At 43.9% G+C, this 25,240-nt stretch overlaps 1 protein-coding gene across 6 annotated transcripts in view; it reads left to right on the top strand.

Moving 5' to 3' along the window:
• Positions 1-25,240, top strand: part of KIAA0825 (KIAA0825 ortholog) — a 2,662,507-nt gene that overhangs the window by 2,433,834 nt on the left and 203,433 nt on the right. For all 6 annotated transcript variants that reach the window (XM_069627636.1, XM_069627637.1, XM_069627638.1 and 3 more), the window contains one exon: positions 19,055-19,204. In XM_069627636.1, coding sequence (XP_069483737.1) covers positions 19,055-19,204 — 150 coding nt within the window. The remainder of the gene's footprint in view (positions 1-19,054; positions 19,205-25,240) is intronic.

The raw sequence follows: 25,240 nt of genomic DNA, 5'->3' as shown, positions 1-25,240 counted from the left end.
GTTTTTGATACGAATGTCAGCATTTTGGGGTCTAATTCCGGCGTTTCGGCCACTTTCCCCAGAAGGTCCCACCTAGGGCACTCTGCCCAAAGGCGCTGGCGGACCTCTTTGTCCAGAACATTTCTCAACCTCTTGGTCATATACTGAGCCACTCTTGGCGAGGGTTGCCAGTCCGAAGACCTCGGGTTCCGGATGCTGTCCGGGTCAAACATATCCTCTTCCACCTCCTCGAGGTGCTTCTCTTTGCGGATTCTCTTCCCTCCGCTGGGTTTGATTTCCTCCTCCCTTGATTCCTCCTCATCTTGGGAGGGGGGGGTCACCTTCCTCCAGCTCCTCTTCTGAGCCTGGGTTCTCTTCTCCATCTTCTTCTTCCCCTGGAGTGGGGGTTGTGAGGTCCGGCACTGTCTGATGCCGCAAATACGCTTCACGGAGCTTTGCGAAGGCATCGACGACCTCCGGGGCCTTCTCTTTTGCCCCATCCGAAGGGCCCTGGGGTCGCGAGAGGCTTTCCTCTTTCGGGCCTTAGTACTCCCATTCACCCTGTTTCAGAGGGTTCTGCGGGCGTGCGATCATTCTGTCCGGCGCTGTCTATGGGCTGGTGTAGCATTGCCTCTAGGGACTCCAGCCTATCTTGCAGGGGTTTAACCCCTTGAGCCACTGCATCTATAAGTGAACTCCCCAGCACCTCCTTGAAGCTGGCAGCAAGGTCTGATGGCTGCTCCTCCTCACTCCACTCAAATTCCGACATCTTGGGAGGGTGCTGTGTGCCTGATGTACCCATGAAGGTGTCTCTGCACGGCCTTTCACTATAGGTGCTTCAGATGTCCTCAAAATGCTCTAGTATGCATTTTCTTTTCAAGCTGTGGCTTCACCGGACTTAATACCGTTCTTAAATGTGCCTGGTATGGGCATTTTTCTTATTGTCCTCACTGTCTGTGAGGAGCGCTGTACATAGCCTAGGCAAAAGCCTTGGTTCCCCTCGCGAGGCCGTAGCTCTTTGAGAGAGCTGTTTGCTGATTGAATCTGTGCTCTGGGGCGCGCATGTTACTCCAAGCTCCTACGCTCGGGAATTCGAGCAGATGTGCTTATTCTGGCTACTTGCGTAGCTTATTATCAAATCACCGCCGGGCCCGGCTTCCAAAGAGTGCTCTGCTCCGCGTCGCTGCAAGAAATGCGACACAGAAGCGAGCTCTGCTTCCCGGCCCCGCCCCTGCAAAGGCGGGGGCCGTAGGGCCTCAGCGTACTAGAGCGCTGCTGGCTTCGCCTCCCTGAGGGAGGGGGCCGCAATCTTAGGCGCTCAGAGTCCCCGCTGCCTCCGTCTCCGCGAGGGAGGGGGCTGGGGACTCCCTAATTCTGCACGGCTCCTCAGGGCTGCTGCGAACTCCCACGGCGACGGGCAGCCACCCCTGGGGTGCCGGTAATACGGCACGGGGCGGACTTGCCGTGGGGTATGCCTGCACGAACGGGCTATACACGCAAACGCTAGATAAAGCCGCTCGCAATCAATGAACTTCGCGCTGCCGCGCTGTTCACGTCGATATGCCAAAGATTAACGATCTGAAGATCAAAAGAATAAAATATACCTTCCTGCGCTATTGTGCCTGCGCTGCGCTGTCATACTCTGGCAAGATATGCTTATCACTCTATCACATCCCTACACAATGCTGAAACTACTAAAATTCCACATTAGATAGGGAGATAATCAGAATAGTACTTATCTGCTTGAAGAGCAGTAAAAGAAGAGGAGGAGCTCAGGGACAGGAAGTGGTCATAGCTGAGCATGGAGTGAGACGGACTACAGAGACTATGGGGATTGTAGTTTCAAAGGAAGAAAAGTCTGTTCAGTGTTTTGTTATGGTTTTATGAGTTTGTTGGAACTGCTGAAGAGTAGTAAATTAAAGAAGTTGAAGCATAATGCTCGCCTCCAGTCTTGTCATAGAATCGTGCACTAACTAGGGTCCTCTTAAAGTGCATCTATAAAACTGATGGCAGGGCAGTGGCTTAAATTCAGGTATGTATCTCTGCTGTAAGAGCAGTCAGAAGTGGAAAGTCATGAGCATTCAAATGTGGGGTGCCCTGGCAGTTGCAAAGTGTGTGTTCTCCAAGAACTGAACTGAATGTGTTTCCTTCTGGGGGATGTGGGGAGTATCCACTATACTGTACTTTAACATAGAGTGCTGGAAAAACAATGCTCTTAGTGTACAGTACTATACAGAGTGTCATGTACTGGCATCGTTATTTGAAATATCAGGCGACACATGATGACGACCCTTTGTCTCTGTGATTGACTTCTGGTTTCTGGCCAGGGCCGGTACTTGCAGGTAGAAACCATGCTGTCCCTGCACAAGGTTTTGCCAGAGCCATGTGTTATATTGAATTTGTAACTGTAGAAGCAGAAATAGAAAAATACATGCTTGGGTCAGCAATGAGAGCACCATGGCTCTGTGGACAGTAAGTGTGACTTTGTAGCTGAGTGCAGTCACACTTTGTAACTAAGTGCATTGTGATGTATGGGGATGTGTTGAAGCTTAATTATGTTTCTACAGGCTTCATTGTCACAGTGCTAGTTGTGAAGTGGCAAGAGCATTCACCTTACTAACTGTTTGGAATTGTTTGGCGCTTCTGTTTTGACTTCTCAAGCAATTAAAATGCAATAATAAAACCTGAATAGTTATAATCACAATGCTGTGTGTATATTGTGAGATCTTTATTGAAATGTATACTCTGGTTTGGGCTTCCTTTCTTCATTTCTTAGCTGTCACACGGTACCTTCGAATTCTGCTTTTTGGTGGTTTTTTTTGGTGGCTGTGGGGTGAGGAGGAACCAGCCATAACCTCTTGCAGGGTGTTGATACTGCCTCTGGCCATTTGCACAGTGTTTGCACCTTTTCACGTGGGATCCTGTTGCTGTTAGGTGTCAATGGCTTGGGCAGGTGGGGTGGTTGAGGGGAAGGCAGCTGCAGTTGAACACTGCATTTGAGGTTGTTGGAGTTGGGGGTTCATCGAGAAGTGTACAGCATATTGTTTCTGTTTGTGTTTTATGGAGGTGCATACAAGTTTGCCCCATGGATTCAATGTGTACTTTAAAAACAATAAAGTATTACTGCACCCATCTACTGGTACCTTTTTTACAATGCTTATTTTCAGCACCAAAAACATGCATGAAGAAAGCAGGGGATGTATAGAAACCAAAATAATAAATACTTTAAAAAATGCCAACAATAAAGTATTAGCTAATGAACACATTAATAGTAACAACGAATCCTGCAACACAGTTTATTGTGGGTCACATAAATAATGAGGCTCTCACTAGGTTGGCACAGATTCACAGTATATAATGCATGCATAAGGTAGGCTTTGAACGCTGCAGTTACTGCTGCTACAGAGATGGACGGTCGTTTGAACACCTATGTGTTTGAAAGTATCCCCATGTCTCATTCTGCTCCCACTTGCCTCATGCTTGTGGCCATAGCCAGCACATGAAGGTATGGGTGCTTCCACCCCTGTTTAATGGCAACGAAGAACCTATGGGTAAAATGATGCACAGTGTATCCAAAGGCTACACACAGCCAATATCAGAGATATATTGGGGCCAAACCACCGTTGATATATGTGGACGAAAGAAAAAATGCATACAAAGGCGCTGTGTAATAAGGAAGGTGAAATGAACACCTGAGATTTTCAAGTTTCAAGCAGCCCTTTTCCTGAACCAGAAGTTGATGCCACTCATAACTATTAGCGCTTTGCTCATGATAATGATTTGAGTCTCTAGACTACCCTCTGTGACGAGTCAGAGAGTCTCGCCCCTTGTATTACCAGAAGAAATGCTGCTTGCATACCCAAACCAAGGTGTTTCTTAAAGGTTTCCACAACTCCACCCATCCCTAGTCATCATATGGTACATAAACCCATGTATTTCTACAAGATGACCCCTATAAAATATACGGGTAGTATTGCGATGAGGAAGAACGATAAAGATCAGGTAGTGAACAGGTGTATCACTGGAACCAGGAGACCCTGCATGGATGTAAGAGAGAAGCACAAACAATACTCTAGTTGTTTTCCAAAAGCTAAAAACTGTTGGAAACATAAAAGAGGAGAAGGACAAGACATTGGTGGTGGGAGCAGTAGTGGAAGCCGAAGGAGTTCTGGAAGTAGACGAGAGAGGTGGAAGAGACTGTAGAAACTGAACACCAGAGAATGAACTGAAGAATTGAAGTTCGACCCAAAGCTGCTATATCGACTGGGAGCTCAGAAGGGGAGCGCTGCAGACACGACTCCCATCGAGTGGCAGGCAGGGGAACCGAACGCCGAAAATCGAATCGGGAGACTGCCAACCTGTCTGCCATCTTGTTGGAGCAGAAACTGTCAGCACCTTAACACAGGCAATACTCCCAGGCAGAACGAGTGGCGATCCGCAAGGTCTTGAGGGACTGATATCCACGTACAGGCGACACTCACCAACGGACCTGGATGCCGTGGCAGACAGCAGCTGGGATGAAGTGCCTGCAGGCGGAGGGTGTTACCCGCCACACTGAACCTGTACCTTTGCCACGAGGTCGCCGGGGGAGCCCGGGGGACGCAGGCTTCATTAGCTTGTCGATGGGGGGAAAGCAAGGAAAGAGCAGCCACGTCTCTGGAAACCCATTGTGAGCTGTTAAATAAATTTGAAATGAGCCGTGATGCAGAATCACTGCATAAGTTACTTCAGGGAGGGGGGAGTGATAATACATTGGGACAGCCTCAGCAACAGCATACACTTCCAAATTAATAAACGCATGCAGACCCTTCTTGTCCACTAACAGCTGCATCACACTCACAAGAGCACTCATACTTTCTAAATTGGACTACTGCAACACTTTATATTTAGGCACCAGCAAGCAAAACCTAAAATAAGATACAAGTGTTGCAGACCAACACCCTCAGAACGGCCCTAAACATCCCTCGCTCTAATCACATTTTACAAGCCAGACGTAACACCTACTGGCTCCCAATACAAGACAGGATCTTATTCAGAACCTTAATGATCACCCACAAACGTCTGGCAAATCTAGCCCCTAAGTAACTTGTTGATACATTCTCCATAAAGCAATCCTCCAGACCCACTAGAGCCAACTATTCACATTGCCTCAACATTTCCAAATTCAAACTGCATAAAGCTGGAGAGTCTAGTTTCCCAGTGTTGGCAGCCAAGACCTGGAACTCTCTGCCCCTTGCTCTAAGAGGTGAACCATCATTTCTGTCCTTCAGAAACAAGGTAAAATCCTGGCTCTTCTCCCAGCTTTACTAATGATGCCACTACACCTCTGTTTCTACACGGATGCTTCATTGATGTGCCCTCAATAGGACTTACGCCCAGATATGTAACACTAGGTGTTTGCCCCAGAAGGTCTCACCCTAGAATTCTTTCTAAATCTGTTTAGAACATTGTACATAACTGTATATCACTCTCCTGATATCTGTAGACATGCAACTTGATCTGTAACACAAGTCAACAGCCTTCCCTGTTTTCTTCTGCACTTTTCGGGCAACGTATGTGTTCATTTGTCCTGGTAATTTCTTTTCCAGTATGTAACAAATTTTGTATTTTCAAGCAAAAGCACCCAGATACCTTCGGGTTCGGTGCACTATACAAGCAAATAAATTAAACAAGCTGGACGGAGATGGAAAAGTTGTTATAAAATCCCAGGAACCTTGCAGACAAAAAGCATTATCACATCATAAACCCCTAGGATGGCCTAAACAACTGACGACATGAGACATTAAGGCAAACACTAGTAAAGGGCACATAGTAATTGGCAGGAGAGTACACCAAGGCTATGAGCCAGTGTGAATACAAAGAAAATAATATTGGACAGACCAAAAGACACATAGACCTTGTCAAGAGGGTAAACCAAGGCTGTGAGTGAGGGAGAAATCCAGCAAAGAACACAGGCTGTCAAAATAATCTATGCTTATAATAGATTTACCAAGATCTTGGCAGGAGAGTAAACCAAGACTGTAAAGCAGCCAATATTTAGACAAAGATGAAACACACTACCTAGAAGCCCAGCCATTGTCAAAGGGAAAACATTGATAGTTGTTGGAACTGTTTCTTTAGAGCACCTTGTTTTTCTTAATGGAACTTTGTTTTTAACACTTTCTTTGCTTTGGAACTCTTACTTTTGGGTACTGCAAAATAACATGTCCCCTTTTTCACATTTTGTTGAGTTTGGATTGTGAGGGTCAGATTAGGTTTTGGACGCAGGACGGAGAACTTTATTTTGGACATTGAACTGGATAGTCCAGCCCCTTTGATGAGCAGCAATTACCCTCGAGATGGATGGGGATGCAGACCTTACTCATACACCTTACTCGTACATCAATAATGGAGCCGACTCAGGAAGTTGACAAAATGCAGACTGTTTTAATATCAATTATCAAAAACCGGGAGCATAACGAACATCAACGCAATCGCTCGATCTTAAAACTACTAACGTCATCCTACGTGGCAAACTACAAAAACCTATAAGCATCGGCTATTAGTTCTAAGTGAACATCTAAGTATATGATCCATACTAGTCTAAAAAAGTATAACTATGTGATTAGTTACTCAACATCAGGTGGGGCAACTAAGCCCTCCATTCAAAATGACCACTAAGAACATCACTAAATACACAACGTCCCATTGGTTCACACACTATAAGACCCCTAAATACACAAGTCCTCTACTATTGGTTGGCACTCTATCCACCTTCAGTACTTTTCCACCTACGTTAGCAACTTGCAGGCTGGCCATCCAGATGCTGGTGAGGTTGCCTTAACTTTAGCTTCCCACCAATTAGCATATCAATCCATCATCACCTCAGTGGTCTACTGTCAATTAGGCCTTTGAAATTCATCCTTGAGAGTGTTCTTAGCTCTGAGAAAATTAAGGAGTGAGAAGCATAGTCTTCCTTCATGCGTAGGTGTGACCACCTCGTTCATCCAACTTCATGCTTCCATGTGGCTAGAGACCATGAAATCGAGCCTTTTCGTGTATTTAATATTATTTTCTACTAGACTTCTGACGTGTTTCTTGTTATGTTCATGCCTTTTGAACAGGAGGTTTGTTCTTCACATGATTTTGTATCCAAAGTCAGTTCACTCCAGTTTTGATAAGACCTTGGCTTCTTGGCTCGCTCAGCCTCATCTTTTGCTGATATTCTGCTTGTAATTCTATTTGCTTTTTACTGCAACACACTGAACTAAGGCCTTATGCTAATGTCCAACCTGCTATAATACGTTTAGTGGAAACATCCATAATTCTCTCATTCCTATGTATGTGTACGTTGGTGCTTGCCGCAGTCTATTTACTATAAGCTTAGAGCTATGTTCACGATTACTTTGCTTCTTGCGTTTCTTCTGCATCTGTACACGTGTAAAATGACTTGATATCTTAATCTGTTTCTGTGGCATAAGCTTCTTCACCTTCAGCCCAAGATGTCACTTATCCTTATTGCTTTCTTGATGCCTTATAGGGTATCCACACATTGCATCTCTTTCGTGTACTTCATCTTCAGCTCCATGTAACATATACTGGCAATGGTTACTGGCACTACCATTCATCCTTGCCGTTTATTGCATCTGCTTCTTCAGGGATTTCATTCAAATGGCCATCATATTTCTTCGTATGCAGATATGGTTTTGCCAATGGGTACGTTGGCTCCCATATTCTCTTAGGTACTGGCCCTTTCACTGGTACTGGACTGAGTCCATACTCTGCTCTTTGTCGATTCAACTGGTTAAAGGGGCGGGTTGATTGAGGTGGGGGTACTTGGCTCCTCCTTTACACGCCCCCTTCTGGGCGATTCATCGACCACTCGCACATCATCCTTCACATCCAGGCAACTTGGCCTGAAGAACAACTTCTTTGGGACCCATATCTTTGACTCCCTTCAGGTATCCTGCTGTTTTCACATGCTCATGAGCGGTCATAAGTTGGCATTGTCCACTTGGACTACAGTAGATCCATCTTCACACATATTTCATATGATTCTTTGGATACAGGAACATTGTCCCTTCAGGTGCATGGATTCTAGCCTTCACAAAGTCTCTGATCTCTTCATCTGTCAGGTATTTGGGCTTCCATCCTGATTCAACATTGATCATAATCTTCATCCCTATGGCTTTCTTTGCTGTCTTCTTACATTGTGAGGTTATTATCTTGATCACACAAAATCCAAGCAATATCATCACTATCAGGGCTCCAAGGAACTTGAAAATGTCTGCCATTCATTGTGGAATCCAAGAGAAGAGTGATCCAAATCAGCTGTCATCAGCAATGTCTTCTACTTCCTCTATCCTCTGGCCATGGAGTTTCGTCAGCATGTCTATGGCCTCTGTCAAGGTTCCATTCTCGTCATCATGAGAAGGTATAAATGTGCAACATGATTCTCCGATTTTTGCACAAACACCTCCATCCATTGCTGTAATCATGTCCAGGACGTACCTGTTCTGATGAGTCATCAATCTTATGGCTCCCATCTCTTCTATGATTGCATTGAATCCCTTTATTGTAGTGTTAATTGTCTGCAGCAATTCCCATCTGGTGATGTGGAGCCACTTGATCTTTGCTCCCACCTGAATAGCTGGCATGAAGATCAATGTGAACACAGATGAGGTCTGGCTAAACGGCCTATGTTTGTATGGTATGGCATCAAAAGCTTCTATGGATGTAGCTGAGAAATAATTATTTCTCTTCATCCTCTTTATTAGCTCCACAGATCTCTTCTTCCTCAGGTGAGCATCTGTGTTCTGGAAATTGTCCATGTGCAAATCACTCTTTGGAATCACCAAATCCGGAACATGGACATTCACCAACGTGCATATTCATCCCCAATCTGCAGGCAATCTGATATAGGATTTGGCTGCACAAGCCCAATAATGATCCATAATCACTGCTGTTCCATGTACCATCCCTAGAACATCAAAGATTCATCCACAAGTTTTATTTTCTCCACCCTTTCTTGTGCCATTATTTCTAAAGCACAGCTTTGAACTCTTCAATGGCACTATCTGCAGGGGTCCTCCTCTGTCTTCAACCCAAGTCAGTAGTTTAGGAAGTCTTGGCCATAATGGTTTGCAGCCATTCTTCACAATATCAATAACTGGTTTATAGCATCCAATGATCACCCAGATTCTGCAGACGACCACTCCTTCTTCCCATCCGACTGGTGATAACACAGATCCCCAGATCTGCATTTGGCCTCTATTCTTTAATCTTTAAGCATCCTCTGCAGTTTTTCCTGCAACCTCCAATTTCTTGTTCACCGTCCATCTGATTCCAGCTCCTTTTACTCCAGGCTTCTCATATCTGATCACATGATTCTTGGTATGGGCTTTGTTTCTTGTCTTGGTATCTTGCACATAGTCATCTTCATCTGGATCTGTCCATTCAGTTGCCTATTTGAGGTAGGCATCTCGACCCATGTTCTGGCCTCTGGTTTTTTGCAAAGCGCTGTATGTGAAAGACAATGAGCTGTCTGGATGTCTATTTCGATAGCTACGAAGATTTTAGACTTTCCCATACTGTACGGCAGAAGTGCACACACAAAGCATTCCTCATTCGAGGTCCTTCTTCCTACTTTTTTCATATGCTGGTACTAAATGTTATTTCCCAAACGTGTCGTACTGTCCAGGTAATCATTTAGCTCGAAATCATCTTCTTGAATGTTTATTTTAGTTCTCATTCTCCTCATGTGACCTCCATAATCATATCATGAAGTGTACCGGCATAACTTCTTCTTTCTGGATAAATCATAGGCGCATCTGTCAGTGGACTGGTTACATCTACATGTGTTCCCTGGGTAGGAGAAAGCTCAGAGAGTTTCATCCTCTCACCATAGAATTTAGGCGTGAAAATGTCTTGCAAAATATCCATGTGTCTGTCTTCTGGAGATTATCTTTGGGTCATTTATGACAGGATCAGGTATTTTTGCATGCATTATCTGTATAGGCACATTGTCTGGCACTCTCATCTTTCCCATCTTGCCAAGCCTGCTTTTTGTGCCCAAACATGATTTCTACAACCTTTCTTGCATGTGAATGATTGCTAATGGCATTTATCTCAGATTCAGGTAATTGGTCATCTTTCTTTGGAACAGGAATAACTACATAGGGTCTTGGGTGCCTAGTAGTTGGCACAATTGCCACTTCCTGTTGCTCAGGAAGATTCACTGGAGTCTTGGCTCCATGTACATCAAAATAGTAAGAAGTACGAACTGTGAGTGAAAGCAGTACGATTATAAACAGAATGCAACCATAAATGAAGCAAAGGTATGTTGATGTAAAAAACCTATTGCGTGGACAACGTGTATGTCTTTGTTTATCAGGTATCACAAAATTGTTATTAGTGCTGCTCATCTTTATTACCTAAGGAAAGAAAAAAGTAATCTTTAATACATCAGCATTATGCACTCCTTCTGGAAACTGCTGTTTTGCCTCAGCACTTTCGTCCTTGATCCATTGTCTGCTTGCTAAACGATAAGAACAAACTCTCAATCTCTATTTCTCTGGAACCAGTTTTTAACCATACGAAATATAAATGTCTCCAGCAAGAAGAAAACTGCTCTCAGTATGTCTAGACCAGTTCAATGACATATACCAGCTCCCATTCTACTCCTCGAATCTGCTTTAAGCCAGACGACATGATGAACTTCTTTCAGTCATGAAACAAAAAAGTCTGTCTTTACCAGCAACCTTCTCGATCTGTCCCTCGAAGCAAAGTTTCATATCACCGTCCTGTGGGTTTTCTCAGAGTATAGGCTCACTTGAATTCTGATTCCCTCCAAGATCACAGTCAGAGTTTCAGTATTTTTGGGATCCCTTAGGAATGTGAGCACGTCTTTGCATCTGCCAGCATGCTGTAGGTATTCTTCAATCAAGCGAAAGAAAACCCTTCTGACAAGTCTGTATGCAGCATCAGGTGATAGGGGCATTTGTGCTATCCCCACTATACTCAGGTAACTGCAACACTTGCTCGATGATTTCTGCAAGTAGTCTCCTCACAATCGGGCCATTTTTAGGATCTTGCAAAAAAGTATGAATATTACAAGTTCTCCCCACAATTGCTGGATATGAACACAGCACATAGAGAAAAGCCTCATGTATAATCCTTGAAACGTTGTCATTGGATAATGCCATAGGCAAATCCAAACAAGAACTCAATGTGGAACAAATCGGGATACTGCACTCTCTTCCAATTATCAAAGCCACGATCAGAGTCTGCCATATTTCTCTTATTATCAAGGCTTAAGCATGCCTCAGTCCAAAGTTTTTAACAAGCTCCTCTGTGGCTAAAAAAACAAATACTTTTCTTTCACTCTTATATATCAGCACAGAGTGTTCACATCAGCTCTCTTTAACCCTTCTAGAGATGGATTGATAGAGTGTCCTGAACCAAGTCACAATCCAACAAATTCCTTGTCTTTCTACTTGTCAGCTTCTGCGTCCTTCTTCCTCGTCATAGATCTCGTCTGCATGTGCTGTGGTTCTTCCCCGATGCTTGTACTTGCTTCTCATTGGGGTGCGGAGGGCAGAGAGGTTTCTCCAGCAAAGATTTTAACATTGCCGTAAACTCAGTCCCCAGGTTGAAGCAATTCTCCCCTACTACTGTATAAGTTAAATCCTATAGAATGTTCTGTGGCAATGGGAGGATCAGAGGCTCCCTTACTAAGTTTCTCAAACTTAAGGGTCCCCCAGTTTGTGTCAACGGAATCCGATCCCATTTCTGACACCATATTTGAGGGGCCAAAAATGAAAGGCAGACAGAAAGTGGTAGTGTTTTCAACATCAGACATCTTTACTAAAATAAAAGGGTTGGATAAAGGCCTATCTGTCACTATCCTAATGAGAGTTTCCCTACCTAGGAAACGAACTAAAGATCAGTCTGTGTCTCGTCGTCAAAATTAAGTACACTGTCCTTGTGTCCAAAACATTAATCTGACCCTCAAACTAAAAGTGAACAACTAGGTGTATATGCAAGTGTTTCTGACATAGGTTCTGAAATAGGTAAATCCAACAAAATAATCCTTAGATCCAGAAGTTGTTTCCTTTCCCCTGGATGTCTCAGGTAAGATGACAAAAGTGTCTTTTTCAAACAACCACTTCCTAAGCATGGCCAAAAGTGTCTATTTGAAGTATTAACTTCTTACGTATAACCTCCTGGTATACTTTCCTGCCAGGAGGCCTTTAGTCAGTTCATCAGATCCCCTGGTATACTCTCCTGCCAGGTATCTGTCCACAATGTCTTATTCCTTTGTATATTAAAAAATGGTTCTGGGGCTTGCATATTCCCTGGTATACTAATCTGCCAGGTATCTCCCCAAATGCTCACTGACTTATTTGCTTCTTTCAACAGGAATTATTTTAACGTTCCCACTGTCTTTCAGTATAGCACAGTTGTATTCCTTCACGGTCTATACTTTCTTGGCTTGAGGTTCTACTTCTTCCAACTTTCCCCACATTGAAATTTCATATATGGACACTTGTTCAAGTTTTGTTTTTTTAACTGCTGCACTAGCATTCATTGGCTTGTGGCAATACTTGGTCCGACTTTCCGCAGATATTGACATTTCATACATGAGGATTTGTGCAAATTCTGTCTTTCTTTTCTATTTGGTCGGTATTCAAAATAAGTTCTTAATGGCTCACATGGCTGTCGGTATGCCCTAGGGTCCCCAACATCTCTGGACAGACTCACCGGTGTCTGACAGCGTCTCTGACCCGTGGCACGTTGCTGCAGTGAAGCTTTCACTTCGTGATGGCGTACTCTGTGCTGTAGACCTTCTCTTAGCTCTTCCGCTGGCTTTGTACTTGTCCGCCGGCTCCAAGCTCATCCACCGTTAATCCTGCTGCTTCTGGATTTGACGGAGCTGCCAGTATCCTTGCTGTTGCTGCCAGTGCCCAAGTTGTCCTCTCATGGCGCCTGCAGAGTCCTCTGTGGCCTTGTGCCACTCCGGTAGGTCCTGCTTGCAACCGACAGCCTGAAAGCATCTGCTTTCCCCAGCACAGTCTATTCCCATGATTCTGCCTTCTCCCAAAGTTCTGCTTCCATCTTCTTCCGTTCGTCTTCTCTCTCTCTTGCTGATACGGATACCATTTTTAAATGTCTTGCACAGTTGGGTCTCATTACAACAACTAGCCTGCATGCTCATCTTAGTGTTTCCTTTGATCCATTTTAACTCCTCCTTCCTCTTCCTCATCTCAGTACTTGAGGTGAGTAGTGGCTGTGTAGTTATGGTTAAATTGCTAATCCCATAGGAAGAGCACTTTTTGGGCGGCTTATAACTTTGCTCCCCCTGGACGAATCCTCACCAAACTTTGCAAAACAAGTATATGGCCCACTCTGAAATATTTTGCAAAGTTCGATGAGGTTTGGTTCAGCCCAAACCGCTGGATTTTCACCAAATTTGCAGCAGGAGCAGCGGCTTGGTTCCGAAAGCGTACTTTTGTAAAGGGTGAAAATCCATCCAGTATTTTTTAAAAAAATGACCAAAAAGTAGGTCACAAAAATTTGTGATATCTATGTCTGCTCCGCGGACACACTTCCCTGTTCGTTCCGCGGACAGGACACTGATTGGTTAATCGTCTTGCATCATGTCTGCGGACATGCAACGTGTTCGCTGATTGAATGGTGAAGAGCGTGAAGTGCGTCAGATTTTGGAAACGCCCGCCATCTTGGATTCGCGGACATGTGCCGGTGTCCGCAAACATCCTGGTAAAAACATATTAAAAAACACAACATTGCACTTGCCAAACTTATCAAATAACCTCTGGGGAGGTAAGGGGTGATGAGGATGGGAAGGCATATGGCTGCAAGAAGCAAAAAATTCGAGTGTTTTTTGCAGCGAAAGTCCGCGAACAGTTCGGATGTTCGCGGACAGTCCTGTGAGGTTCACGGACACCTCTGCATTACATGGTTGGTGAAATGCAGTTCTTGAATGGCTTATAACTTTGACGCCACTTAATAGAACTGCATGAAACTTTCATGTATATTTCTGACCTGATTCCGAATGGGTTTACAAACTTTGGTGGGATTCTGTCATGAGGGGGCACAATTAGAGGGAGGGTCCCAAAATAATGTAACGGCTTATAAATGAGGTGCCATTTGAAGAATCTACTCTTAATTTGGCAAACTGATAATAGATCTAGATACACATGTTTTTGTGAGGTTTGGTGGGATTTTGTCAAGAGGGGGCAAAATTAGAGGGGCGTGCCAAAATAATGTAAAGGCTTATAGATGAGGTGCCATTTGACAAATCTACACAAAGGTTTGCAAAAAGATTATAGATCTAGATATAAATGTTTTCGTAAAGTCTGAATGGATTTTGTCAAGTGGGGGCTAGGTTATATGACGATTGTATGTGCATACATTTGACACTTTTGAAAAAATAAAACATGGGTGGATTTCCAGCAAACTTGCGTAAGGACCATTGGCAAGGACCTACAAGTATGGTTTTGGAAATGTGCCAGTTTTTTATTTTTTGGCAAGTGTCATAATGTAGCTACAAAAAATAGCGGTATACCTTTAGTGACTGAGGGGTAGCCTGTGGCCATGGGCAGTGGCCAGATTGTCTGGGTCATGGAATAAGGTCATGTTCCGGACAATCTGGCTACTGGCCATGACCACAAGGGACAAAACATAGGATTAAAGTGGCCATGTCCACCTGGGACTGGCTTTGTGGTAAAGTTATTCGAAATTAGGATAGATTTGAAAGGGAAGAAAAATGTGCTTGTGGTAATATGGTCATAGGGTTCTCTTTTTACCTTCTGCAGGCTGCCATGGAAAGCAAAGAGGGTTCCCTGTATGGAACCCCCTATTAGGCAGAATCCAGTGTAGTTCCCTTAGGGAGCACTACACCAGATTAGGACTACAGGTGAGAGCAATAAATCCCCTTTGGTATCAGTCTGTACCACAAAGATTTTGTTGGTAGCTGTGGCTGAACAGTCAGACTTATCTGAAGAGGGAGATGAGCAGTATTCAGGGTTTACACAATAGGCCTACTGTACTATGGCACAAGGAAACACTGACCAAAGCTTTGTAGTTAAAAAGTATATATATATTTATTTTATACACTTCTAAGAAAACATGTGTCACAAGTATCAAGCAAGTTAAATTAAGTCAATAGAAAAATATACACACTCCCTATATAAATTGTAGACCAAGTGAACCAGAGTGAAAACAGAGCAAAACGGCACAATGACAACTACACACCAGGGTTCCTCTAACAATTTCTCACAAGGGAGGTAAAACACAAGTTATCTAGAAATAGGTTCTTGCACACCCTAACAGCACTTCCCATCAGTTGTGAACCAGTTCAGCAAGACAGTGCATCAGTATAGGCAATACTTCAAATGTAAACTGAGCAAAATGGCATTTCACAGTGATTATGCAGTGGGAAGGAAAGGGTAGTTATAAGAAAGAGTTGCACCACACAGTTCGAATGGAGAATCAACCTTGAGAAGGCAGGTCTTACAAATGTGACCAGAGTCAGTAGGCCTGTGCCAGAGTTAGTGGTACAGGGCAAGGGCCCAGGAGCAAAATGTTCTTATAGCTGCAGTCAAGTCTTTGGTTAACAATGTTGAAAAGGTGGATGCAGAAAGCGAAAGACAATAGGTAGGTAAAGGATTTAAAACACCACTAGCACTACCACGAACAAAGGGCGGCCTGGCAGAACAGTGTACCCTAAAAATGAAGAAGTGGCTTCTGCGGTGGCGGTTGTTCCTGGTAGTTCCTGCAGTTCGGGTGATCCAGCAGAGGAAGAGAGGCTCTCGTCGTGGAGGAAGGTTCGAGGTTCTGCACTACCCAGGGATGAAACCAGCCACGGTGCTGCCAAACGAAGTTTAAAAGGTACGCTCCTTTTAATCGCGGTCAGGGTCGATAGCTGCTTGGCTATCCGGTTTCCGAGTGCGGGGCACTGGCGATTCAACCACAGCAGGTTCGGGAAGGCGATTGGCAAACTGGTTGGCCCCACCAGCTCAAGGGAAGAAGGCTCTTTCAGATGAAGATCTCCTCTCGTTGTGTGGAGAAAAATGGTGAGACGCTGCAGCAGGGCTTCACCGGCGGTGGTAGTCATTGCAGATGTCTTTGGCTTCTCTCCTCTTCGGTTCCGTAGTTCCAGTGGCAACGTCTTGCTCTTCCAGTCCTCAGGACACTGCTTTTATGCAAAAAAGATCCCCATTCATACAGCCTAGCTGTCACTCACACAGTGGAGTGGTCATCTTGGCGGGAGACCCTCCAGCCTATCAGGATAGAGTGCGACATGGGTTGCTGAGGCAAGCAACCCTGTCCAGGGGTCTTACTCCCCCTCCCACACAATGGCCCCACCCCAGACTCAGTGGCGCCGGAAGGAGGGCTTCTGGGCAGAAACCCGCCAAATAGACGAACAAAGGATCCCCGACCTGGGTTAGGATCGTAGAGAAAGACACGAGAAAGAAGTTATATTAAAGTTCTGGCAAATAAAACCTACCGGAGCAAAGTTAATATTAAAATGCACCGGTGGTATGCTAGAGGCTGTCAGAAAAAGTGGTAGCCTCGAACAATGGGAAAATCCCGTAGGGAAATATTTGCTGTCGAATATTTTTGGTAGTAACCACTGCCACCAGCCAGACATTTTAGATAGAGAGGGACTTTAGGGGGAAAATGAACATAGGGGAAAAACTATTAACCCCTTCCAGTATCTCCATAGTAAGATGGGTTGTACTGGTTTAGTTCATCGGATTTGACTAGTAAAGTCAATGGGGACTTTACATGCCCTGGGAGACAGTAGTCAGTCCCAGGGTATGGAGTCTATGTTTGGGGGTCGCTATGACACCCCTGTCTCACTGCACTGAGGGTGCTGTGTAACACATGTGAATAAATATGGTTCCTATAGGGGAGAGAAAATCCCATAGGCATTAAACACAAAAATAGCCTAGAACACACATAGCATAAATGCCTAAGAGTAGGAAAAAGAGTCTCACTCTTAGCAGGTAAAAAGAAACAAACCCTTCAAATCCAGCAAAGCTGCTGGGGGACTCTATAGGTAAGGGAAATTAGCCATAGTATTAGAATTCTCCCTAACACCCCCGCCTTCCCTTTCCATGGTGGCCATCTTGGAAAAGGATTTTCCTTCCTACATCGGGACGCTAAAGGCGTCCCGGTGTAGGAAGAAAAATCCTCTTTTTTAGTACCCCGGTTTTCCGCTTTGGGAACCTAGGGTGCTAATGGCCTTCATCCCCCATTTCAAGGGCTGGAATGGGGGGGGATAATGGTCCAGGGACCTCGTTATCCACCCTTGCTTCGCTTGGGCTCATAACTTGGGCTGCTGGGCCGGTATCCACTGTTCCAGTCCCTGGAACGGAGGATGAACGCCACAATTTTCCCATTAGCATAACACAAAATGGAAATGTTGGAAAATCTTATTGAGTCTATGTACTTTACTGAGAAATATAAAGTAGATGGAGTCTATATGTTTTTTTTTAGTTATATTTTTTAACTGTGAAAGGTGGCTCCTAAAGGAACATTTATTTTGTTTTTGGGTGCATTTTTGTTTTTGGCAGGAGAGCTTAGAACAAAAGTTGGGGAGGGAAATGAGGGAAGAGGCACCAAACACTAATATGGAGGGGCAGGTGGACAGGTGAAAATGTTGCGTGTGTGTTATTTCTAGGGTAGGGGTCAGTGTTTCTCATGCTCCTTGATTACAGCAGTGGTGGTGTCTCTTGGGGAGGAGGGATGGCATTAGCCGATTCTATTTTAAGAAAAATTGCAGTTTTGCAACTAGATTCTTAATGGATGAGTCTACAAATATAGTTCTTTGTACTATAGTATAGTTAATTTTTAGTTCCTGACTGTTACTGGCCTAGATATATCAGTAAAGGAAAAAAGAGGGAGCCAGACATGTGATGTCATCAGTGATGTCATCAATGACATTTGTGATGTCATCTTTGATGTCCTGGGTGTTAGTCTTTCCAGTACAAGGTGGTGGCGCGAGTTATGGTTGCTTAGCTTACCATAACGGGCGAATTTCAGGGGTTTTTCGGTTTTACTTGGAACCATAACATCCCTTTAACAACGTTTTTTCACTGAATTTCATATGTTTTAGTAGCGCAACTTAACCATAACGTCCCTTTAACAACGTTTTTTCACTGAATTTCATATGTTTTAGTAGCGCAACTTAACCATAACGTCCCTTTAACAAAGTTTTTTCATTGAATATATATATGTATATATATATGAGGTGTGAATAGTATACTGCTCAGAATGACAGTATGCCATTAGGATCCTAGGTGACATACAGTTTCCCTCATAAGGGGGGAAGAATATTGTATATCACCGTCTCCTGATAGTTTTGCCCTCCCACATGATCCTCCCTCATAATACCACCCCCAGGGTCAGGATCAGGTAGCGGCTGCCGTCCCCTGGCCATGGTGGAGATCATCATCAACAGGGAATCAGTGATGATTCTGCAGGATTCATCAAACCCTCCACCTCATTAGTGACCCATGTTGCGTTCCCTATCGTGAGGTCATGCCAGTGGAATATGGCTTCCATATTCCTCTGTGTGATGTCAGAGATGGATGTTAGAGCATTTAGATACATAATGTGCTATTTCATTGCTACATAAGCTTTTCTCAACAGTTTCATATTTGGTGACACCACAAAGATGGCAAACAAAAGGACCAAGGGAGCATAGCACTTGACTTATATCTGCAATAGGCACACATTTATAACCATAGAATCAATCAACTAGGCCCAACAATGGAAACAACTTTAACTGAAAAATTACCCTCTCAGCTCAGCAACAGAAATTGTTGCTGCTTTCTCTTGCACGATAACAATAATTTGGAGCACATAATGAACTGCAGATTGAGATTAATTGTGGGTGCTTTATTAATGTTTTAAAATTGATTAACAGCCCTCATTTAAATTGAAATGCAGGGGTTTATCATCCAAACTAATGGTCCCAAAAACATTCCATGTGAATTTTGTATTCTTTTATATTCCAAGTAGATCGGCCATGTTAACAAGCCTAAAAGAATTTCTATTATTTCAGGAGTATTTGAAAGAGATGCTCTCCTTACCAAATAAGAAAATACAAGCTACGAGACCTTTAACATCGGACATGAAAAGCTTAAGAGGGAATACTCTCATCTTTAATCCCTTCCAAGCAATCATCCTTCCAGGATCAACACTATTTCATGAGGTTTGTTACATTTTAAAATGTCAACTCTTTGCTACTTTTGTTCGATTTGGCGTTAAGGCACACATACATATAACTAGTTCAGCCAACCCTAAAATGTCCATAATTATTTTAATATGATTTTTTAAATATTATAATGACAGGTTAAACATGTATGAGATGCACCTATCAAGTCGTCATGATCTTGCTATTCAATCATTCTGAAAGAACATGTTTGATATTGTAATGTGTTTTTGTATGGTGTTAGTATGCTATGTTTTGATATCATTTTTCTATAACAGATTATGTATTAGTGGTTATATGCTGGAACCAGGACACATTGGAAGGACCATCTCTAAGGGTTGGATGTACTCTGTGGGCTGGAAATGCTACAAATGATGTGAAGTGCTTTCTGGAAGAGGCACTTGTCGGATCTCCTCCAAAATTCCTATGGAGTTCAGATCTAGAATAAGGGGGCCAGAAAAGATTCATTAGATGCCATCCAAATAAATATGTAACACTGACTTAATACCATCTGCGCTGGAGCATTTAAAAGATCATCATGTTACTTAACTCGGGTGGCTGATCCCTCCCCGCTCTCCACAGTCAGCCTTTGGCAGAGTATTTTTTCCTTGGCTTCCTGCGACTGAACAGAGGACTGCCTTGCTTCGGTGAAGGATTACAAACAGATGCACTAACAATACATCTTGCATGGCTCCCATTCCAATATCCAGATCTCAGAGCTGCTTAAGGCTAGAAGTGGAGTGACCTCGCCCCATGTAGCATTCTACAGATATGTGTAGGACTGGGCTCCCTTTCACCTGACCTTAAAATGGCAGATCAAGCCCTAGGTCACCACCGTGGCAGAAAGTTGGCTAGCCAGTCCGAATTGTGGAAAGAGGATGAACGTAAACCTAAGAGGTTTAAGGAGAGAAGGGATAACAGCAAGGGAGGAGATGAAACCAGCCCAGGGCCAATGACGAAAGGGTAGCAAAATCATGAAAGGCAAGGGCTAGTTAAAAGCATCCTTGAATAATCCGGGCATTCCCACCCATAGGAAGTTAGAGAATGGCAGAAGGGAAAGCCCTATGCATACTATGGGCAAAAATAAAACTACTAACATCCAAAGCCAAAGGAAGGGAGCTCAGCGCTAGCCTGCTGAGGAATATATCTCAGGTACTGGTGGTAGCCAGAGAATAGAAGGAAAATGTCAGTGTCTGTTGAGGGCTGTAGCCTAGGATTGCAGCGCATGACTGGAAGGTAATAGCTTCAGGCTGATGGTATCCTGGCAAGGGGGAAGAAATACCTTCTTGAAATTAAATAGTAATATTGTGGCAGAGGGGGGGCGGGTCAAGGCACTTGCTAGTATGGTACCTGCTGAGGTAAGGGGTATTAAGAAGTACTTGCTGGTAGGTGTTTGTGACACAAACAAGCCTCAGAAGGCAGCCAGCAGCCCACAGGTTGACAATTCATGGATTAAGAAAGAACCCAAGCGAAATCAAGAAGCATGCTGGGAATTACATGCCTAAGGCTGAGATTGAACCATGAAGTGCGCCGGGTGCCATATTCCTGAGATTGTGTCATAGATTTGGGGAACCAAACTGAAACCAAGAGTTTAAAACCTGTCTAAAACTAAGAAACTAAAACCAGGAAATCTAGTGTCAGGATTTCTAACACCTTTTAAGAAATAGTCATCTGATTTGAATTGTGGCTAAGTTTCCTAGACACGTTGGCATTCACCCCCTCTCAATTGTTAAAAGAAAGTTAGGTTGGAAGGACAAAGTGAAAGGAATGGGCTCCTACTTACGACATGGATTATTTAAATATACTAAGAAAACCTTATTGCCATTGTAGTTAACCCCTGCAATTCACTGGTTTGAATGGTCAATTCAGACTGATTGTCCGGTTTTGTGTTTTCAGATTCAAATGCTCACTTAATGCTTTCTTCCAACCCAAGCGTGGTCTCCATAAGTAAATGTATTGGAGTTTATCTTCAGTGTGTCAAGTGGTCTGTTACTCTTAAATCATAAAGGTTTTTAGAAGTGGGAGTTCTGGAACATGCTGCAAAGAGGTTCTCCACAAGTCTCATTGAAATAAAAACCTTGAGTGAAGGGCAAGAAGAGGTCCACCGACTTCTGACCCTTATTTCTGAAGCAAGCATCTTGAGAGTTTAAACCAGTTTGATTGTTCTACCTTTTTCTACCCTAGACCTGAGTTGACAGTAATTGTGGAAACCAATATGGTGACAATTCCACCTGAAGTGTCACAACACCCAAGAATACATATGAACCAGAGGTGTCCTAGTGGGCTTGTTTCAGCATGTCTATTCCCTCTAAATCCTGTGAGGAATGGAGATCCCTGAGCTCAGTTAAATCAGACCATACAGAGTGAGAGGAGTCTGATGTAGAACCCCGTACGAAAGGGGAGTAGATTGAGATACTCTGGACCCCTATGCCCACGTTGCCGAATGTTCTGGTAATCCCACATTACCACAGTGTTTTACAGAGGTGATACGCTGAGGCAGTGTGCCGACCCTGCCGTTAATGGCCCACCACCCAAGTTAACGGTCAGAGCAAAGCGAGGATCTCTTAATGCTGGCGGCGGTGCCATTACCGGCAGGATTGGGTCATTGCAGAGATGTATATCACCATTAGCGCCCGTGTAGTTTCCTATGCGAGAAAACGTATGTTGTGGTGCTGTGCTGTAGATTCTTAAGTCCATTTTTATGTTCTATGTTGATGACCATGAAGTCATCAACAAGGAAACAGGATTTCAGAAACTACAGCACAGCGCTGCAGCGCTGCGCAGGTAAGTTGTTTAAAAAGAAAATGTATTAAACACCTTTAGCACCCATGTAGCGAGCTACATGGATGCTAAGAGATGACAGGGGAATGCAGAAGGCGAGCAGGAGTGGGGAAAGGAGGTGGGTGTTGGCCAGTAGCTCTTGGTTGCTAGGAACGTGACAATACAGACCGGAAAATACAGCCCACTTTCCGAGCTTCCTCATTGCCCAGCGCCCCCTTACTTGGTAAGTGGGTCCAATGTCTGGAGGCTTTGGGATTGATGGCCTGTCATTGTGTGGCAGAGGACAAGGACTGTCGGTAGAATATGCAAGATGGCACCAGCAACAGATTCGCAGAGTCCTCGGAGTGGCACTTCACAGATGCAGAGTGGCACTATTCAGGAGCTGAACATTGGCAGATAGCAGGAACCAAAGGCCAGGCATACCCATAGAGTCCTCCCGAGCATTAAAATCTAAGTGCTACAGAATTTCAGTGCATCAAATCTGTTGCTCCACAACCATCACTTCCCAGACCATTCTTATTTATTTATTTGTTTTTACATTTGTAAAGTGCTCAAAACCCACAGGCATCAAGGCGCTGGTTGGGGGGGGGGCAAAGGGAGGGAGGATTTAGTGTAGGTGGAATAGGAGGGGGAGAAGATCAGTACCATAAGTGTTCAAAGGTTAATAGTCAGTGGAATAGTCTGTTTTCCAGTTGTTTCCTGAAGGGCCAATAAGAAGGCTCAGAGTGTAGTTGAAGAGGAAGGTTATTCCACAGGCGGGCGGCAATGACTGGGAAACTAGAGCCACCAGCTCTTGACCGTTTGAAGCACAGGGTGGTCAGTCTGTGGCTGTAGATAGATCTTGTAGGTCTGGAGGAGCCATTATTGGTCAGTCTCTTTGATAGGTAGGGAGGTGCAGAGTTTGAAAGACAGCAATGATTGATGAGAGATTTTTAAAGTGTATGCATTCTCTGACTTGAAGCCAATGTGCAGCTTTTCTATGAGCTGAAATGTAGTCATGTTTGAGTAGGATGATGCAATGGCGTTGACATGTCGGTTCATGCTGAGACTGGAGTCCAAGTGGACACCAAGAGTTTTGATGGAGGTGGAGATGGTGATGTTGCAGGCATCAATGGTGGAGTGGAACGCTGGGTCATGTTTGGCTAGACGAGAATGGGGTCCAACTATCAGGATTTCTGTCTTGTCATCATTGAGACAAAGTTGGTTTGTGACCATCCAGGCTTGAATGATGTTGTTTTTGTTGATATTTCTGGATTCTTGTTCATAGTTACCTGAAAGGGGAGTAAGGACTTGGGTATCACCGGCGTCGTTCGAGAATGAAATACCCAAAGAGTCGAGGTAGTCAAAAAGTGGTTTTGTCTAGATGTTGTGTAATGTTGGGGAGATGCAGGAGCCTTGCAGAACTCTCCAGGGAACTTGAGTAGGGTGGGCAGTTCCGTTTCCTGCATCGACACAGGTTGTTCTGTCTGCAAGGAAAGAGGCATCCCATTTTGCGGCCATGGGACATTAGTTGGCTGCTGTGGTAAGGTGGTGGCAGAGAGTTTGGTGGTTGACCAAATCAAATGTGGTGGAGAGGTCACGCAGTAGGAGGAAGGCAAGGTTGCCGGCATCACAAATATCGTCTAATTGTTTTTTAATGTCCAGCATGGCTGACTCTGTGCCATGACCTGGACAAAAGCCAGGTAATTCTTCCTTTTGTGCATTTTTCCTCATTCTGCATAATCATCTAAGAACACTTCCATTGCATACCAGGAGTGGTTGCTTACACCTACTCTGCCAAGCTCGAATCCTTTTGGTTGGTTTGGTTTCATTTCCTCTGCTGGTGGAATGGTCAGGGTTCTGGTGACATCCAACCATACATTTCTGTGATCTCTGAACATATTGCAAGCAGTGTTCCTTCCTGTGCATGTTTTCCTGGATGTGATCAGACAACCACATAATGATCCTTGCTGTATGATTCAGAGGTTTATCAGACTTTTGTTTCAGGAAACTCCAGGTGTGTAAAGCATTACTGTATTCTAGGAAAGAGAAAGTGTGAATGGCAGAACAACAGGCATCTTTCAATTTGCAGAATGCATGTTTTCCCACTTTGTTAATTTTGTAGTAAGTGTTAAAGAATAGCATATTTAACCCTATGATTAAAGAAATCTTGAACTGGGAAGGGTGCATGTGATCTGCATTGGCAAAATAAGCCGCTGAGTGACAGAAAACCCAAGTCAGAGAGCTGACAAATCTTTTTTTAGTCCCTTCTGACACTCCTGAAAACGTATATGTAAGATTGACATTAGAAGCTCGACTTGGCCAAGAGCATCTGACCTCAAACTTGAAATGTATTCTAAAATGCTAGTAATTCCACCTAACAGAAATAGCACTACTTCTGCAAATGCTATTTAGTGATGCTTGTACCCATCTCTCAGACTTCGATGCCTCAATCTCATTCCACAATTTCACCCTTTCCCTCACTGCAACCTCCCTTTGGTTCCCTTACTATTCACTCACACACACACTCACCTTCTTGATTTACATGACGTGTACACCCGGAATAATATTTTAAACATACATCTTATACCTTAGCCCTAGACGAAGCCAAGCGCTTGTATATTAAAGCACTTCACTCATGTCTCCAATGTCATCTTGGCCAACTGTAAATTACCTTACAATCCTTCCTTTCCCCACCACACTTGGCATGGCTATCCCATGATGCAGCAGTCACTCAACTAAGCAGTACAGAACATGACCTGTACAGGATACAAAGAACAGTTTCAGGAAAACATAGGAACTGTGAGAAGTAGAACTGTAAGTGATAACACTCCTTTGCAGTTGAAGCAGCAGAGGACCCTAGGACAGGGGGCGGAAAGACCAGAGGGTCCTCTGAAGCAACCATCACCAGAAATAGCTCAGATGTAATTCACAGAAGACTGAACAGTGTAGCCTTTTGAAAGGCTAATGTTGAATATTTAATTGGATAACATCCTTCAAGTGCAATTTAGCAAGCCACCCAAACAAACAATTGCACACTTTACTGCTTCGGATTCTTGAATGGATGAGGGCAACTCCAGTTTAATAGTGCAAGATGCATCAATCCCACCCCACTATGTGGGACAGGAAATACACTGTTTTGTAGCAATACATTTATTTCTGAATTGAAATTGTGATACTTAATGCCTTTCACTCTTGACATACACAACCTTTGAACATAGACACACTGAAATGCAATGCTGTCTGCCTGTTTAATTATTACTACTGTGACGGATA

Source organism: Ambystoma mexicanum, chromosome 6p (genome assembly GCF_040938575.1).
Source record: "Ambystoma mexicanum isolate Mex_15411 chromosome 6p, UKY_AmexF1_1, whole genome shotgun sequence".
NCBI classification, from domain to species: domain Eukaryota; kingdom Metazoa; phylum Chordata; class Amphibia; order Caudata; family Ambystomatidae; genus Ambystoma; species Ambystoma mexicanum.
This window is presented reverse-complemented; position numbering and strand designations above follow the sequence as displayed.